The sequence below is a fragment of the Triplophysa rosa genome, linkage group LG24 (assembly GCF_024868665.1).
Source record: "Triplophysa rosa linkage group LG24, Trosa_1v2, whole genome shotgun sequence".
Classification (NCBI taxonomy): Eukaryota; Metazoa; Chordata; class Actinopteri; order Cypriniformes; family Nemacheilidae; genus Triplophysa; species Triplophysa rosa.
The window spans coordinates 6,018,779-6,037,819 of NC_079913.1; the positions used below are offsets into that span (position 1 = coordinate 6,018,779).

The 19,041-nt window shown below is 39.5% G+C and overlaps 1 protein-coding gene across 11 annotated transcripts in view; it reads right to left on the bottom strand.

Moving 5' to 3' along the window:
• The window catches only part of grip1 (glutamate receptor interacting protein 1), a 203,600-nt gene that overhangs the window by 108,447 nt on the left and 76,112 nt on the right, over positions 1-19,041 (bottom strand). For 2 of the 11 annotated variants that reach the window (XM_057323880.1, XM_057323876.1), the window contains exon 1: positions 18,116-18,316. The exons of 3 other annotated variants lie outside the window; for them this stretch is intronic. In XM_057323880.1, coding sequence (XP_057179863.1) covers positions 18,116-18,248 — 133 coding nt within the window. In that variant the 5' untranslated portion in view covers positions 18,249-18,316. Of the gene's footprint in view, positions 1-18,115; positions 18,317-19,041 lie in introns of those variants that run through there. 6 more of the 11 variants (XM_057323877.1, XM_057323878.1, XM_057323889.1 and 3 more) reach the window with 4 other exon arrangements.

The window sequence follows — 19,041 nt, forward strand, 5'->3', positions numbered from 1 at the left end:
CAACTGGAGAAACTAGAGCAAAATAAATTAATCAACACTAACTGCAATAAAAGAAATGATCACAAAATAATGTAATGAAACATGTAAATATTAATAAAATATACAGATTTGTAAATATTAATAGACCATTGGTCTACTGGTGGTGGTTGAGGAGAGACCCCCTTCATATGATTATAAAGTGCTTTGGGTGTACAGCAATACACAGAAAAGCGCTATATAAATGCCCTATATAAATGCCTCATTCATTCATTCACCATTTAAACTATGGATAATAATAATAATAATAATATGTATTAATAATAATAATTATTATTAGTGCTCAGATTAGTGCTGGAGTACACAATGCCCAGAGTGAACTATGAGGAAAAAGTTTATATTCTCAAACATTGCCTTCTCCAACTAATAGATGTGCCTCTACAAAACATAACAAACCCAACAGAACATCTCAAGAGACACAATGTTTTGGAGATATCAGTCTTTACCAGGAACCCAGAACAACAACAGACTCCGCACAAGTGGCAGATATCGACTGTACCCCAAAAGCCACAATAGACCTTAACCCTTTAAATCATGCATGTTGGCTGCAAATCCCCATCCCAAATCCATTTACATTTACGCATTTTATCCAAAGCGACTTACATTGCATTATACTATGCATTTGTATCAGCGTACGTGCAATCCCTGGGATCGAACCCATGACCTTGACGTTGCTAGCGCCATGCTCTAACCACCGAGCACACAGGAAAACTTTTCTGGAAGGCATGTGTCAATAAACCAGCAGATATGCTGTCAAACAGACGGAATGTAATGTAAAGCTGGTTAGACCTCAGGTAAGCAATGATTCCCTAAAATAGGTCTGCTCCTGTATTTGGTTTAGCGACAGAAAATGTAAGGACGTAAAAATGCGACTCATGAGAGAAAGAATAAGAAGGTGAGAGAGGAAGTGAGAGAATAAAAAAGCAAATGAAACTGAGAAAGAAATAGACTGTGTGTTTCAGAGAAAAAGAGAAACAAAGAGAGAGAGAGAAATTGAGAGAATGAAAAGAAAAAGAGAGATGAATCTTGACGAGTGTGTGTGTCACAGTTTTGAAGATATAGTACTTGACTAGACTCGACAAAACTTAATATCCATGCCTCAAGAGCTGCCCATGAAGCTATATTATCAATGAGACTTCTATATTAATATCCCAGCTGAACTAATCTGCTACTACAACCAACGCTGTGCTGTGCCGATTCATATTTCCACCTCTGTGAAATGTCTAGACTTCATTTGTTACACTGATATCTACTCACAATTCTCTGCTAGTCTGAGAACAATTGTCACTATACAATATACTACAACACACACACACAAAGCATGGCTAATATCAACATCTAAAGAGTCATGCCTGAGAGCCGTCAGACATCTTTCACCGTTTCGTCACACATCCACCGTATGAATAAGCGAATGAACACATCTGAAATCCTCTCAACATGTTCAGAATAAACAGGAGTTTTGGAGACGCGCTTTGTACAGAAAAACATTTGAGCTTTGACTACAGTCTGGGGATTTAGAGGTGCCTATTAAGATAAAATTATCCAGTCCAGCGCTCTGTGTCAAGAATCAATGTATCGTCTCCTTCCCTCTATCGCTCTCATCGTTTCACGCTCGCCATCTCCTTCAGACTCAATTTCCTTCATGTCATTCTTTCAAAGAGCTTATCCGGCCCTTTTATCCACTCCGTGTAATGTTCTTCTTTCTACTGAAAGACTCAAAGAAATGTCACAGCTTAAAAAACATAAAAAAGAGCTGTACCACAAACAATACATTTGATTTAATCTTCACAAAACGAACAGAAAAGGGGCCAGATGACGGAGAGCTTCCGGGAGCTAGATTGAACCAGCACGACTTCAGTCGCGGCTGAATGTTTTTCGCCTAAAATAATTTTAGCGTTCAAGTAGACTGAAGCACTTCCTGAGAACGTTTCCCACTGTGTTGCCGAGAACTGCATGTTATTATTGAGGGAAAAATACAGTGGTCAATCATTTCACGCTTACTTCGCACAACAAAAAGTCACAGCCAAAGTATTTCTTGATGTAGTTTCCTGAGTCAATTGAAATAACACAGAGGAGGTATAATAATATGCACCTCTTCAAAAACCTACAAATTCTTCTCATACTAAAGGTCTCTCTATCTCTCTCTCCTCACAAAGTGGTGCTGACTCACACCTCGTGCGGGTTGACTGAAGGCAGTCAGGTAAAGATGAAGTACACCAGAAATTGGCTTTGCTTTATAAAGGCCCTCATGCTTTATCTTAAGTCCTCTAAAAGCTTCCTGAAAAGTCTAAATGAGTCACAATCCAAAGGTATTGTGAGACCCCAGGACAGTATATTATAAGCACTCAAACCTAATCGCACCAAAACATATACCGTGCATTAATAAAACATTTCCGTGGGACACAAAAAGCCTCAAAACACTACAGTGTGTATCAACACACAATTTTCAATCCCTTCATTTTCTCGTCTCTGTGAACTAGGTCCTTGGAGACCTACATACTGAACTCTATAAAGTCTAACGGAAATCACAAAGGTGCCTGGTGCAGGTTTTCTGAATAATCCACGGCTGAATGAATCCCATTTAACAGCCGAGTGAATACGGGGGTTTCAAGCGCGATGAAAGTCGCAGCAATTATCTCTTTTCTGCCATTGCCTCTCTATCCAATTGAATTAGGAAAATAATGAAGTGGAATTGGAAATGCTTAATGAAGGTTAGAAGTTTGCGCTAGCTTCTAGTGTCATTTTTGCTTGACTTTTATGCTTTCAAATTGGTTTCTTTCGATGCCCATGGATGGTTTCGGTCTGGTGAAAATCTTTCGTGGAAAAATGTCATTAAGAATTAACGTGAGAAAAAAACACATTTGTGAGTAAACAGTGTATTTTCTCCAAAATTGGTATATATTTATATATCATGTTTGCTGATAGGATAGGAAAGTCATTAAAGTGATAGTTCACCCAAAAATGTCTGTCACCCTCATGTCATTTTAAATCTGTATGACTTTCTTTGTTCCACAGAGCACAAAAGAGGATATTTGAAAAGAATGTTGGTACTGAATGGCGGTACCCATACACTGCTATTGTAAAGACACAAAACCAATGCAAGTCAATGGGTATCGGCATTGTTCGGTTGCCAACATTCTTCAAAATATATTCAAAAATACTGCATAATCAAAGATACAGTACATATATATATACATTTTTCCATTCAAAACGGAGCGCAAAAAAATTGTTGAATGGTCATAACGCTCCTTTGCTCTGGAGCAGCGACTGTAATTACAGATGGACTCGACAGTCACTCAAAAATAAGAGGCGAGGAGAAAACTCAATGTGAATTCATTCAGAAACCGAGAGTTTCTCGAGAGGAACGTGACTCTCGCAGGACAAAACAAGAGACGGGAGATAAGAAAGAAAAATGAGGCCACTGCCTGAGGGACTTCACAATCTACCGGGACATGTGAAGAGATGAAACGGGGAGAAAAGATACATGGTTAGGCCACAAGCGGTTTCCTGAATGGTAAAATGGTTAAAGGGATAGTTCACCCAAAAATGAAAATTCTGTCATTTACTCACCCTCAGGTTGTTCCAAACCAGTATACATTTCTTTGTTTCGCTAAACACAAAGGAAGATATTTGGAAGTAACCAAAGTAACCAAACAGATCTGGTGAATGATGACAGAATTTTCATTTTTGGGTGAAATATCACTTTAAGTACTTAAATGAACTTTTCGATTTCTCTGTAAGGAAGTCTGTCAGGTTTTCTCACCTGTGTTTTGAGGCGACTTGTGAAATATTCAAAGACTTGATTTCAACAGTGCACCAAACTGACATAAATCATGTTTGTAAAAAGTAAAAGCACTTTTGTTGTTGTTAAAGAATCTTACTCTCACATCTTCATCATTGCAATTCAAATCCACGGCTTTGTAGGCCTTGGTTTTGATCATCAAGGGATGCCAGAAGGCTGAGAATTTAAAGACGGGATAATAAAAAAACGGTAATGCTTTGGAGTATTTTTCTTAAAAGGTGCAGGTCTGCGTTTAACAGTCTGCACGAGTCGTGAAGGTTTAGACTTAAGTCTGGAGGAAAAAGCATTATCCAGTCTTATGGAGCAAACAAGAGCAGAACAAAAAAAAGCACGGAAAGCATCTCTGATGGCAATTCAAAGTTGAAAAGTAGAAGAAAAAAGGTTCTCTCCCGTATCCATTTGTAACATAAATTGCGCAAAAAAGCAGCCGAAAAACCTCTGTTCGCTAGTCTTATCTGGTTCTAGCTGGTCTATTTGGTTCATCACTATTTGGTTCTGCTAGGTAAGATAAAGATGTCAAAACAAAACAACTGAGCAAAGGCCAAATTCAAAGGTCTGTCCTTAACTTCTACAAATCTCATTGTGACTGACCAAGCATTTAACATCATGATGTGCACGTCGGCTCCCAAAAAATCAATGACAGGAAATTACAAGGTGCTTGCACTAAAATGTGCCCTGCAAAACCTCAAGGACGCAGTCGAGGTTTCGTTCGCCCAGTTTGGTCAGCGGAAAACGTCCTTAAACGACACTAATGATAATTAATGAATGGATTTAATGGCAATAAAGGTTGACTGCAATAATTAACTTTGGCGAAGAAATTAACAATTAGTTTTCCGCTCCTCACCTCCGGCGCGACCACCAAATGCCACCGTCCTTTAACCCCTTGAATGGGCTTTGTGTTGTTAACCTTTAAAATTAATGCAAGCGAAAATTACTGATCAGCTCTGAATATAATATGAGATTACAGCTGGGCGAATAAAAACGTGGTTTGGCATGCAATGATTTATAAGGCTAGAAGGGGAGTATAGCACATTAAAGAAGATTCCCCATGGTGAGTTTTTGCTACTCGCATCCAAAACCCACTGGTTCTGTCAGGGGGATGTGCAGCCGACTGCAAGCGTAGCATCCACACCAAGCATTAAAAAATGTAAAAGTATCCCGGACATACCGGTTGGAGTGGGCAAGGTTACAAAAACAGCCGAAATAAAGAGAATATTTGATTGATCTTGACATAACACCTGACAAAAGATAAAATCCACTAGAGGAGAAGCAACGCAGTGGACCAGCGGTCCCAGTAAATGTAATGTGACAATCGCATAGAGGGAGGGCTCATTTTCAAAAGGCCCAGTTTGCACCGAGCACGAGATACGACAGCACTAAGCGAGATTCTTAGTTTTCCCCAGACCCCTGTGGTGAACAGACTGTTTACCCCTCTCAGCCCGTGCCAGCTTTCATCCATGGCGAATTTACTCGGCGACTCTCCGTCGTTGCAATGCACCTTCAACCGCTAAGCAAAGAAATGATTGATTTTGACTCGGGGACTTTCAATAATGCAACGCAATTAATCACATCTCCTTACAGCAATAAGAGCACCTGCCTACTGCAAGCGTGTGAAAGCCTGTGGGGAGGTTTTAATGGTGGCAGCGAGCTGTAAACTGCAGTGGCACGAGTAGGGTTGGTAATGGAGAACCGGCTTTTATTTAGAACTAGTTTCTTTTCCAAATAAACTTTATATACAGCCGCGGAAAAAATAAATAAAGAGACTTCCTAATTTTCCTTTCATCAGCATTTATATCAGCATGTATTGTGGTCATTCCAGTGCAGTGTCTGTTGACTTTCAACAGCAATGTGAAAGACTGACAGCATGACAGGACACATGAAAACTGTGATAAAAATCGACGTTATCACATAACGTTTCCTAAATACATGTACAGATATTACTGTTGTATTGCTTAAAAGTGAACATGAACTTGTTTTCTTTGCAGTATTTGAGGTCTGAAAAACTACAGAGCATCTTTTGTTATTTTGATCTGTTTCTCCAGTGTTAATCTTTTGCAAATAAAAAAATATTTTTATTTGAAATTTGGGAGAAATACTGTTAGTAGTTCACAGAATGAAACAAAAATGATCATTTTACCTAAATACATACCTATAAATAGTACATTTTAAAATCAGAAAAACTGATATTAAAACGGTGTGGAACCAGAACTGTTATTAACATTTCTATTAACATTAACACTTGTATGTAAATTTCAACATACAAGTGCTCCTGTTTTAAAGGAAGCTTGATGTTGCCATATTTTTGGATTATCACTGTGATGTTACCTACTTTGCAAGACCCATTAAAAGCATTTTTATGTCTAATAAAAGACATGAATATCTTATTAATCAGAGAATTAATCTGGGACACAGAAGGTGTGTGACAGAAGCAGTCTGAAATTGGAGAACAAGAGACATGGCACAAAACAACCAGCATTCCATCAAAAGCAGTTAATGAAGGGAGCAGGAGCCTGTCATTCCCAAATCCCGCTCATATACACACTACAATGCAGTTCATTTATCTTTTGTGCAGACATACTAACCTGAACCGCATAAAAACAATGTGACAATTTGCAATCTGGCAGGACTAATGTAAAAAAAAAACACTGCAGATAAGCCAAGCATCATAGGTGATGCAACCAGGTAGACACGTCAAGAGTTGTACACCATAAAAGCATGTTTTAAGAACAGTGTCCCACATGCTGTGGATGAAAATATTTGCCAGTTTAAAGATGGTCTGGCCGTCATTTCTTTCTTCGCAAACGACACGCCGCTCGAGATTTCAATCAGCAGAGAAATGCAGTAATGAGCTGGCTGGAAGGCAAATCAATGCTACGTGTTAAGAGAAAGATAAACTTGAGCAATACAGAGTGAGTCTGACTGGAAAAACACCATTGGTTAGTAATCAATGCACAGTAAAAGATTGTTTCATAATTGCCGGTGTGTATCAGTTAATTTGTGCATTTTGACATTGTGAAATTCAAGGTCCAGTATATTAAATTACCTGCATCTAGCGGTGAGTAAGAATTGTAACCAAATTTTCACTCCACCCCTCCCTTTTGAAGCACTACGGTGGCTGACACAGGTCTAAGATGTCATTGTGAAGCTTCTTTGCAGAAGGAGATAACGTATTTACAAAACACGCTCTGTAGAGCAGTTTGTCCCTTTAGGGCTACTGTAGAAACAACATGGCGAATTCCAAATAAGAGGACCCGCAGTGTATGTAGATAGAAATGGCTCATTCTAAGCTAATAAAAACATAACGCTTCGATATGTAAGGTCTTTACACACCTCTGAAGACATAGTTATGTCTATTATATATTGCATTTCTGTCAATAGATCCTCCATAAAATTACACACCGGACCTTTAGGTACAATTCTGAATCTGAATAAATCAGCAATAGGAGCACAAAGGATATTATTTGGCACACACGATTTTCATGTGACGTCATGAACTGAACATTAATGCATTTCAACAATTAATATTATTGCTAACATTTTAAATGACTTTTTTCAGAGAAATCCATATTATAGTAAATTACATCAACTATACAACTAAAAGTACAGCATAATTTGGTATAACACTAAAAACTCGACCAGCAAACATTCCTTTTACAATAAAGATTAAGTCTTGGAGGCTATAGAAAGCTAAAGAAAACCACGTCTATTCGTCTACCACTGACATTTATTACATGCATTTGAAGTGCAAGTAATGGGACCCATGTTTTCTGATACTGGTCCCATTGCTGGGAGTCACCTGCCCCATTTTACAACTGCGGATCCCATTAACAGTAGCAGCTATGGAAAAACTCCAAATTACATGTAAAACACAAAGGCCCCCATTTGTTTGAAGCTCCTAAGTGCATTCTGGGTATTGTAGTGCTGCCAGCTGCAGGCACTGGGAATAGAGCCCATATTGAACTGCGCTATGATTCATCCTCACAGGATCCGGGCTTTCATCCGCAGCCCGTAATTACTTTGTAAACTTGCCTCCTTGGATTCATAGTCGATATGAAAAACGCACGAGCTGTCAGATACAAAAGCTCCGCCGTAAATATGCAACTTGTGGTTACAAATAGCGTAAAGTTAAACTGCATTTTAACCATTTCCCCATCCTTTCTATGCTTGATCATCAAAAGCTAGCATGAATACAAGATCGCTGCAAATTTAAAAGAAACCAAATGTTAAAGGTCTACCATTATTTACTCTCATGTTATTTCAAATCTAATTAACTTTATTCCAAAGGACGGAAAAAGTGATTTTTTTAATATCCCGCATACTCTATTCGATATAATGAAAGTGAATGGGGACTGGAGCTGCCAGGCACCAAAGTTACTAAAAGTACCATAAAATAATCACAAAAGAGCCTCCAAAGTGCATGTGACATTTGGGCCATAAGTCATAAGATTTTGTTCCATGTTTAAAAGCAGAATTTTCATTACAGGGTGACTTATTCCTTTAAGAGACACAAAGGCAAAACGGCAATGAACACTTACACACGCACACACACACACACGCACGCACGCACGCACGCACGCACGCACGCACGCACGCACGCACGCACGCACGCACGCACGCACACTCAACTTTATTTTTTTTATTTTTATTACACTTTTTGCATTTTTAGATTTTTAAAAAATATTGTTCTGCACAATTTATTAGCTTTTTTGCCCATGGGGACCTCAATTTTGGTCCCCACGGTGACACGAGTCCCCATGTGTTGGTGTGCATTCAGGTTTAGGTCCCCACCGGGATATACAAACATGAAAGCACGCACACACACACACACACACACACACACACGCTCACACAGCTTTGAAATACAACCCACACTATTTTACTGTACACAGAGCAGTGAAGCTTCTAATTCCCATCACTTGCCATCTCATTCTGGACCGGACCCAGCCGTCTCGCAAGTTTAATTTATAGCCTATGCGTCTTTTGTTCAAGAAAAGCAGACCTTGCTAAGGCCTTCTGACAGCTGAGACATGAATGCCATGAATACATGACCACAATGGCTTTTCAAAAGTCCACTAGAGCAAAAAGAAATGTTGTTTTTTTATTCGTAAGTGCTCAAAGCTCCTCCAGCCTTCTCTCTCGGTGGATCTTGAAATAAAAGGATATGTGATTTAAGACAGGGAAGTGAGGTCAGAGGGGACTGACGGACAACGCTGATGATGGTTTTTGCAGGCAGTTCTCTACAGAGGACGACAAACAAAAATATGTGCGCGCAAACGCAATGCTTACATGCACAATGATCCACCAAGATTTATGCAAGACATAGATGGAGAATTAAAGGACGCAGAGGTCCAGGTGCAATCTTAAAATCTTCATTATAGAGGACTTGCTATGCATTTGAGGTAAAAGTGACACACAATTAAATGAGATGCTTGGCTGTGGATGTGATCGGGATGTGGATGTTCTCTTGGACGTGGACGAAAGAGAAATCAAGCACAGCTTGATGGAGGCCGAGTATCAGTCCAGCTTGTTACCACTACACTCAACAACAGAACTCCTGTGCCGTTTTTCCTCACAGCTAATTTCACTAATGAACTTGGAATGGTTAAAAAAGTACAGAGAGATCTTGGGAAAGAGAGGCTGTGTGATATTATTTCGGCTGGATGAATGGCTCACTTGTACGGCGTGACATAATAGTAATTCAAGTTGGGGAAACTTTGAAGCGGCGAGGCATCACGGTCATGCTGCTCAGTACAGATTGAAAACATTAAGAGTGTACATAAATAGCACACACTGCATACGCTACAGGAATTTTAATATTAGTGAAGCACCACAGTATTGCAACAGGGTCTGATGCTCTATATTAATGTTAACATTTTTCAACCTGAAACAAAATGGATGAATGACTTGAATAATGACTTGTCTGATTTTTATAATGATCATATTACCTTTATGTATAATATTTACGAATACTAAACACTTTTACTACACTTACTCAACATATATCCCATAATAAGTTGACCAACATACTGAATCTATTGGACTCTGTTACCCCTCATGCACTCCTTCATTTGCTTTTTTTGTGATGCACACGGGTAAACATTAATAGTGTGTATACTATAGGATGTATACTATCATCTCCCATCAGTACCATGTACGGAAGACTACGTACACAAACACTTGCACACCCATTGCCAAGGGTGTATTGTCTTATCGCTGTTTTGCAGAAACAAAAGCTGGTCAGACCCTGAATATACACAGTCAATGTTTGGGATTGACAGCTGTAATTACGGTAACAAATCAAACTATATATATATATACTGTATGTGCGTCAATCCCCTTCTTTAACTCATCATCAGTAACTACTTGTCTTGTGACCATAGCAACAGGACGGGAAGCATCAGCAATTGCTATTGCATCATTAAAGATTACATTTTAATTCCAAACTACTCTGCAATTCTCAGGGACTCTCGCACTGCTTTTACCCCCTCAGATGCAGCAAAAAAACTCAAGCTTTTCTTTTTCTGAATGCCAGTTGTATATCAGAATACTCTGGTGGTACACTAAAATATATCATCATCAAATACAGCAGTAGCTGGTAAATAATGCAATAGCACTTAACCAATGCTAAATACATTATATAAACAGAGATGCAAAGAACAAAATAAAACATAAAATTCATAAGATGTTAGCAACAAGAGGCATTTTTGCCTACCAAATGTTACATTTTAAAAGCATTTGTCACTTTCAGTTACTTTCTTGCAAAAAGCCAGTGTGTATGCACAAAATGGCCATTGAAATGCACATACAGAATTCTCCACCCACATATCAGGAATTTTATATAATATATATATATATATCGCTGCCGTCCTGAAACCTGAATCTGAAAATTGTGTGTGATTTTTATGTTTTTTGCCATAAATCATAATTATTACTCGCCCATTATATTCGTCACTGGATTTTGCAAATACTGTATCTAATCAATAAAAAGTATTTAAAAAGTCCTTATCAACTTTGACACAACTGTATTTAATCATTTATTTATAAAGCACAGTTTTTTCCATTTCCTGCAAAACAATGAATTTGGACATCCAAGCATTCGGAAGGGCAGTGCCAGTGACGATATAGAAACTTAGCATAAATATGTGCACATCCTATGAAGACTTGACTGTGGTGGTTACACACATTTTAAGAAAGAAACTACGCAAAGTTTTCTATATAAGACCAACTAGTACAGTTCATAAAGCGCATATCAACCAAACTCTCTTAAAATTTGGTTGTAACTTGATTCGGAGTCTAGTTATAGAATGCATTTCCGCTCTCTCTCATAACTGTATTTAGCACCCCAAACATGATGACTTCTATACACATATTATACTGCCATGTAAATACAGCCTGAGCTCCTCAGAAAAATCCTTATTACAACCCCCACAGGTCAGTCCTGCAAAGCCTCATCTTACATTCCACGGCACCGCTTACAATCTTTTTTTTCTATTTCTCATTCCTGTTTTTTCAAATATCAGCCTTGGCTAAAAGCCAGCAAGACTACAAATGTGCACTGATTAATTATGTTAGGCGGGTGAGACTTTGTGTTAGTTGCGACGATGACTCTGAAATAACTCTATTGCCTCCGCAAATGCAGTCTGCGAAGTGTAACAGCCAATAGAAGGGCTAATAGACCTAAAGTGCTGATGGTGGTCTGATGTAGTGTGACACTAATGGTTATACAAAAAGCAAACAATTTTACTAACCTGCACTCGGTTCACTTTTTCAGCGGCCACTTGAACTGCAAATGTGGGTGTCTAAGGATGAGAGGCTTATGAAACAGCCTGAGATGTCAGAAACAGGAGCAATTCAAATGATGTTATGTAATTACGTAGAGGCGCAAAGAAATGAAACAAAGTTTGATGGTTTATGCCTGTATAGTTTACATAGCATCACACTAAACACATTGTTTGGGTGACCTAAACTTTAGGGTCTAGTCTAAATGATGTGCATTTCATATTCAATAATTCAAAAGTAATTTACTCCGCTGTGACGCTTATCCATACGCTGTGAGCATTCAGGGCTAAGAGGGACTTAACACATTTCCTAATTCTTCAACTGAAACAGTTTTAAATAACCCAAAGCAGAACTAATATCAAGTCTCTAGAAGAAGCCACACAGAAAAATTAAAACCATGTCAAAATGATTTTAAAAGAATAGCCCAAGGAAAATGAAATCAGCGTCATTATTACTCATCCATAAGTCTTTCCAAACTCATATGACTTAACTCTTTGTCATAACAGAATTCCAAGCTGCTCTGTCATACAATGAAAGTAAATGGTGACTACAGCTGTCAATCAGTATTTTAAGTGAAGGACTCCACATGTTCTCTACATAAAGCTACCATATGGGTATGGTAGCTTTATGTCTATGATGCTTGGTATGGTATGGTATGGTATGGTATGGCCGACATCTATGGTGCTTTTATGTCTTGACCGTGGGTCACCATCCACTTCCATTAATAAAATAAGAGCAAGTCAGTCACGTTCAACAAAAATCACACAGGTTTGAAATTATATTTGAAAAATCATAAGAAACAATCTGATAATTCCCATTTCTTTAAAACAAACCATCCTTACTAATTTGACTAAAACATGCTGCATTACTTGCTATCACAGTGCCGACAATGCTTTCAATGAAATCCTGCTTGAGTTCATTGCCACAGAGAAATCGTTCAAGCAGACATATAGAGAAATGGAAAAAAACTGCCTACGGTGCTGTGCTGTATGCGCAATGCATTTGGGCACTGATCTTATCAGAGTTGATGGATCATGCCGATAGTGAAATGAGAGAAATGGAGAGAGAAAGAGATGAAAATAAAAGAGGAATCTGATCAAGCGAGAGGGAGTGCGAGAAGGAGGGGCTTTTCTGTACTTCTCAATGGCTCCTAGCTGGAATAGAGACCACCGGGAGTGTCCAGTACTTCATACGAAGTGCAAAGCCATTTCCCCGAGTGCTTCGCAAGATTTCCTGATTGTAGATTTTAGGTATAAATCCATCACATGATACATAAAAGCTTTATTGTAGTGCAATTGACAGAGCACCTGCCAAATGTGTGAATGGGAATATATTTAAGAGAACATGAATTGACTTTCAATTTTCACAGAAATTTAAAAAAAATGGTGTTTACCTGTGCCAAACTCGCACTTTAAAAAGTTGCTCACGAAAGAAAATAGCTCTACGCGGCGCACAATTTATGGTATCGTTCACGTTTTGTAATGCAAACACTGAGCTAGGAGATGCATGCCTTAGCAAACAATAAGAAAAGCAAAATATAGCTGTAAATATGCCCATTTCCCTCTTTAAACAGAAGATAATAGGATACAAACCACACATATTCGCCTGCTTTTTTCAGACATGCACTCGTTCAGAGCAAATTGAACAATAACACTGATAGCCCACCTGACACAGTAATAGGAAGTATGATTTCTCAGGGGTCTGCAATCGAGGGCGGCGTGATTGCCGGGGTTAAGATGCCATCAGCCGAAGTTAATATTGCTGTTGTTTGAACGCGTCAGACTCAACCAAGGGGGCGGGGATTATATACAACTGTCAGAGAAAATGAATACTTAATGCATGCCTTAATGGCTCTTACACACCACATCAGAATTCATCATGTCTGTTTGGTGCTGAAGGCTCTATCGCCAGCACAGAAATGGGCGAGATAATAGGTTTGCTTTCAAAGACGACATTTCCAGGGATGATGAGGAGGTCACTTTACAGTACACGGCCCGCTGTAAATGAGGCAGTGCGGCGGCATGACAGCTGAGTTCGCAGAAATCGTCCCAAGATCACAGGCTGGAACTGCAAGCAATGTATATGTGGTGAAGGAACTCCTTCGGTGAAGTCCTTCAATGAAAACCTTAGAAAGCAGGGTTCACTTTACTTAAAATGAAAATTCTGTCATCATTTACTCATCCATCTATTGTACGGACACAAAACCAATGCAAGTCAATGTGTACCGCTGTTGTTCGCTTACAACATTCTTCAAAATATCTTCTTTTGAGTTCTGCAGAAGAAAGAACTGCAAGCGCGCCAAGTACGCATCATCCTCCCACTGTTCAACTAAAGTCCCGACGTAACCATCTTTTTCTCATCTTAATTGAGAATGTACACAGAAACAACAGCTGACTGTGAAAAGTAACCGCAGAAAACAATGGCAGAGAGACCGTCAGGCTTCATTATCACCTACTTGCTGCGAGCGGCCTGTTAAAATGCCAAACTCCGTCCATCTTTAGCAACCCCGGGCCTAAAACAGCTGCCGCCACAGCCGAGCCCCATAAAAATATTTCAGGAAACGCTGCCATCGCTCCAGAAGGATTTCAAGAGCGTTATGGGAAGATGTTAATTTGTGGCTGCTTAAATGCATTTTTGGAAAGAGGAATGGTGTGACACTCAATTTGTAAAGGAGGGAACAGTACTGAAGTGATTCTGAAATGCTAACAGAAAGCTTGTGCTCTATTATTTGGTAAGAAAAAATCCTTCGTTGCCTTTTCAACTGTCTGGTGCTAATAGAAAATTAATAATGGAGCCGTCATTCTGTGTACTGGACAAAGCAAATTAACATTTTATCAGAGCGAAATGGTTTGTTTCTCTTTACTGTCAAAATGATTTGGTTCATCTTTTCTTCAGGGTTTCACGTGACCTGCAAGAGAAGTGTTTGCTTTGATATGCCAGTGACTTGATTTAGCTCTCAGCTCTTTTGAGATGTCTGTTAAAAGTGCTGCTTCTCTCATTTTAAGATGCAAACGCATTCTGCCACCACAGCAGCACTGGTGGCTATTTTACCGACTCTGTGAGGAACTCACCCAGGGCTTGTTGTTCTTAACCAGATAAGGATTAGTGCAAATTTTGAGAAATGTCAGTGGTTTTGTGTCCATACGATGGAAGTCAAAAGGTGGCAAGTGTTGTTTGGTTACCAACATTCTTCAAAATATCTTCTTTTGTCTTCTGCAGAAGGTTTGGAATGACGTTCTTTTTGGGGTAAACTATCCCTTTAACTCATTGTGTTAACTAATATTTATATAAGTCAAGCATCGTCACAGTACCAATGAACCTGACTATCAAAGACTTGAGAACAAAGAAAAAAACAAACAAGCAAAATGGATGCTGAGCTTTAGGTTTCTGGGAACCACACAGCACGAAAAGGACACTTGCCCTGAGCTAAAATAACAGCTTACGTTCCATTAAGGGATGCTCTCTCTCAAAAAAAAGCAATAGAGAGCATTTGAAAGTGTAGTTTACAGTAGTCTATATACCATATTTACTTTTTTATTATAATCTAGAAAATATGCATACTTGCATGTGTTGACTTTAAAAGCAATAGTGCAGACGTTTGCAAGCAAACAAACAGAAAGACGGAAACAAATTTCACATCAAAGCAGCAAACTGTGTGAATTAAAAAACCGAGCGAGAAACACACTCCACTCGAAATAGATGGAAATACCAAACAACACTCGGTCACCTCCACTTGAACGCCCCGTTATGCCATTTCTAAGCTAATGAATACAGCAACAAACATATTCCAACTCTGCTACCTTTGTTACAGTGATGTGGGCCATTTATCAAACTGCAGACGTCCCCTAAGTGTAGCCCACCGGTACAAAAATGAACTCTCTCAAAAAAAAAAAAACTAGGGAATGACAGCGTCCCACCACACTACAGTGAATTTGATAAATGAAGGCGAGTGGGAAAAACTCAAACCTGTTCGTGAATTATACATGAGGAAGACAGGAATGATGAAAAGAAAGACAGGGTGTTCAAGGGATTCAAGACAAGGGATTCCAGGGTGGGCCGGGCTCGGGGAGTCCAAGTGTGACATTTCCAGGGTTTTGTTGTGGGTTAATTAGTGTGTGATCTCTCTGCGCCCACCGAGCCGTGTTTAGTTGCCTTTGAGGTTTTAAAAATGCCATCGCTGGTATACAGTCCAATTAGATTTAACCCACACCTTAAGCGTTACACAAAACCGAACTAAATGACATCTCCTGACAACCTAAAAACATTTCAAATGACAATTATTCCTTCATCTTCTCTTGGACTCCAGCTGGGCCAATTAGACGTCTAAATCCACGTTTCCGTACCGAGCATTTCACTGCGGCATATCAAAGCGAACACCTGACATCAAAACTTACGAAGGGAACGTCATTTAGAGAACAGGTTAGCGTCATAAGCAGTGGAACTCAATCAAAATTAGCCGTTAGTTTATTTAATGCTTCTATACAAATTGAAACTACAAAGTGGAATGTTTAAAGCATTTTCAATTTAAGCAAGCAATGAGTCTGCATTTACATCTGCACATTTCCGTTGCACAGTTCCGTTGGATGTGACACAATAATGCTCAGAGAATGTATTTGTTACGAATATACTGAACCATCCATTTATATTTTACCTAACCCTTGTTGATAGAGTCTAAACATCAGAAAAAAGTCAGTCTATGAACAAATTTTCTATTTTAAAAAAGGACAACATGCGTTATGGATGTGACAAAAAAAGGATACGGTTTTTGGGAGACAACAAACGTTTCTGTGAATTTCTGTGAATTAAAATGCACAAACCAAAAGCAATAATACCCAATGAATGAAGAAGGGATGCCTCTTTACAGATCATAAAATAGTTGCTTTATTTTAATTTTCACGTGTCCATTTATGAGGAATATATACCGTTATGGATGTGACAATCCTGAAAATGGCACTTTCCTGAGTATAAATCATGTACCAAAAATAAATGCTTTAAAAACTTGAAGAGACACCTCACATGGGTATTTGAACCACCAAATGTTGATGTCTCTGCTGTTACCATAGTAAAAACTGTTGGTAAATACTTTATTTTTTCATGGTAAGGTTGACATTTTCACGGAATTGCCCATTTGCAAAATGCATTGTTTTTGTGTGCTCCTCTGCAATATATCTCTAAAACGATTCCTGTCAGATGTCATACAGGTATAGACATCTAGAAGTAATGTATACAGATGTGTTAAGATCTATAGATCTTTAGCAGACATCTTATAGACATACCTGTTCTATCTGGGTATTCTATTCGATTGATTCGATTCGATTAGTCTAGATGCTCTCGACAGCTTCTACCCACAATGCAGACAAAACGTGACCTACAGACTCATTCATAAGCATATACACTAATCTAACGCATGCTAATAAAGCTTCCTTCACTCATTTTAATCCAAATAACAATGAATCCCATTAATCTTCCTTTGATTGCACATTTGACGTTCTCACTTATCACAATATGCAATAACACAATCAAAACCTTGGCTAACACCTGCTTTAGGCCACTCTCAGACCGCCCGTCTCTCACCTGGGAAGCTGTGGAATGAGGATTACAGGGCTACCAGCACTCTTTCCTGTTATTACCCAGAGTGCCCTGGGGTCATTACAAAGCAGGAATCTGCCCACCGCAAAACATGCAGGAAAGTGCCACGGGAACACAGTGCCAATTAACATCCTACGCAAGAAAACTCTGAGAGACATCTTCAGCCCAGATACAGTACCCGTATGACACAGGAACAAGAATATCAAAATGCATGCATGGAGTGATCACAAAAAGAAAAACTTCAGAGATAAGTCCATTTTCTTAACGGCCGAAACGGTGACGTATGAACAGTTGAACGGTTTGTCAGGACGCATCTTGTGAAACCGAGACGATCCTGGGTGAACAGGGCATCTGTTCGCCCAGGGCTTGCATGGGCGCGATGCTACTATAGACAACATTAGAACTGTGTATTTGAAACCTTGCACTACTGCTACCTGAAACCTGCATGCTGTTGAAAATGATGCCGGGCATCGGTGCACAGGCACGCGCACACACTTAAACTTCTCACCTGTGATGAAAGACAAGCACTCAAACAACAGCATGTGTATACGAATATGGTCATAAATGTCCACTAGAGCACACATTTAACAGCCAACGCAGCATTAAACACACTCTAAATCAATAAAAACAAACGGTGACCGACTAAATCCATCCATCATGATGCTGGAGGATGAGAACACCCCACATCCTCATAAACACACATGCAACCACAACTGCTACAAGAAGTCCAACCAGGAGTTTATAGGCTACAAACTGTATAATTCAGTCATACACCCCCCCCAAAAAAAGCTGAGCCGGGGGGATTTGTTTCTCCTCTGCCACCCCCAGGCTACCGTTTCATGCGGTTGTAAAACAATGACTGACTCGCAAGCCGTGATCCTTGTTTCTCCTCCCATTCCAACCACTTACGGTGCAGGTGCTCGGAAGCATAGTAATACACGTCTTCGTAGCCCTCATGATAATCCTCTTCCGGGCGGTATTTTTTCCCCTTGCGTCTCCTGGACCTCCGGATCTGCTTGACAAAACCCAGAAAGCGCTCCATGCTTGTTCAGCGCGTGCAGTCCCTGCGATGCGGGCGCAGACCGCTGCGCGAGAAGGTGTGTGCACAGCTTCACAAAGAGCACAGCTCAGAGATCTCAGAGAGACGGAGCGAGACAGAGGCTGAGAGAGAGAGAGAGAGAGAGAGAGAGAGGAGGGGGAGGAGGGTGGGAGCGAGTGATCGCAGTCAGCTGAAGAGAAGAGGCTGGGTCAAATATCAGTCTTGGAAAGTGGACTTGTGTCTTTTAAAGAAATCACACAAAAATTCCAGTGCTGTCAACGTGTGTTCATCCTCATGTTGCTTTTAACACATGACTGACTGAATGACTTCAGTAGAACAAAAGAAGAAATTGTAAATACTGTGAATCACTCTTTCTCCAAACAATTTAAATATTTATATGTAGTATATTTGAAAACAAAAATTGATCACAGATTACAGATCATTATAGAAAAAATGATCGAATTATTTACTGAAAGTCCTGAGTTCCACCCTACGGTAGCTCTCCTTGGCGCAGGAGTTGAGTTTGAATGATGCTCGAAATGCATGCCCGATATGCCCGAAATGCATGCCTTTTCTTTTTTAGTCTGTTTCTGTTCTCTGTAATTGCACACAAAAGAACGTCCACCAAAGAACGTATCCAAAACATCAGATTTGGCTGTGGGAGTTGGGTGAACTGTTTCTTTAAGAGAACCGCATGCGTATGCATGGACTCTCAGCTGAATGGATATGTGTGAATGTGAGTGTGCACTTGCAGGTACAAGAGCGTGTGCCGTCAAGAATCCGGTAAGAAAGCGGG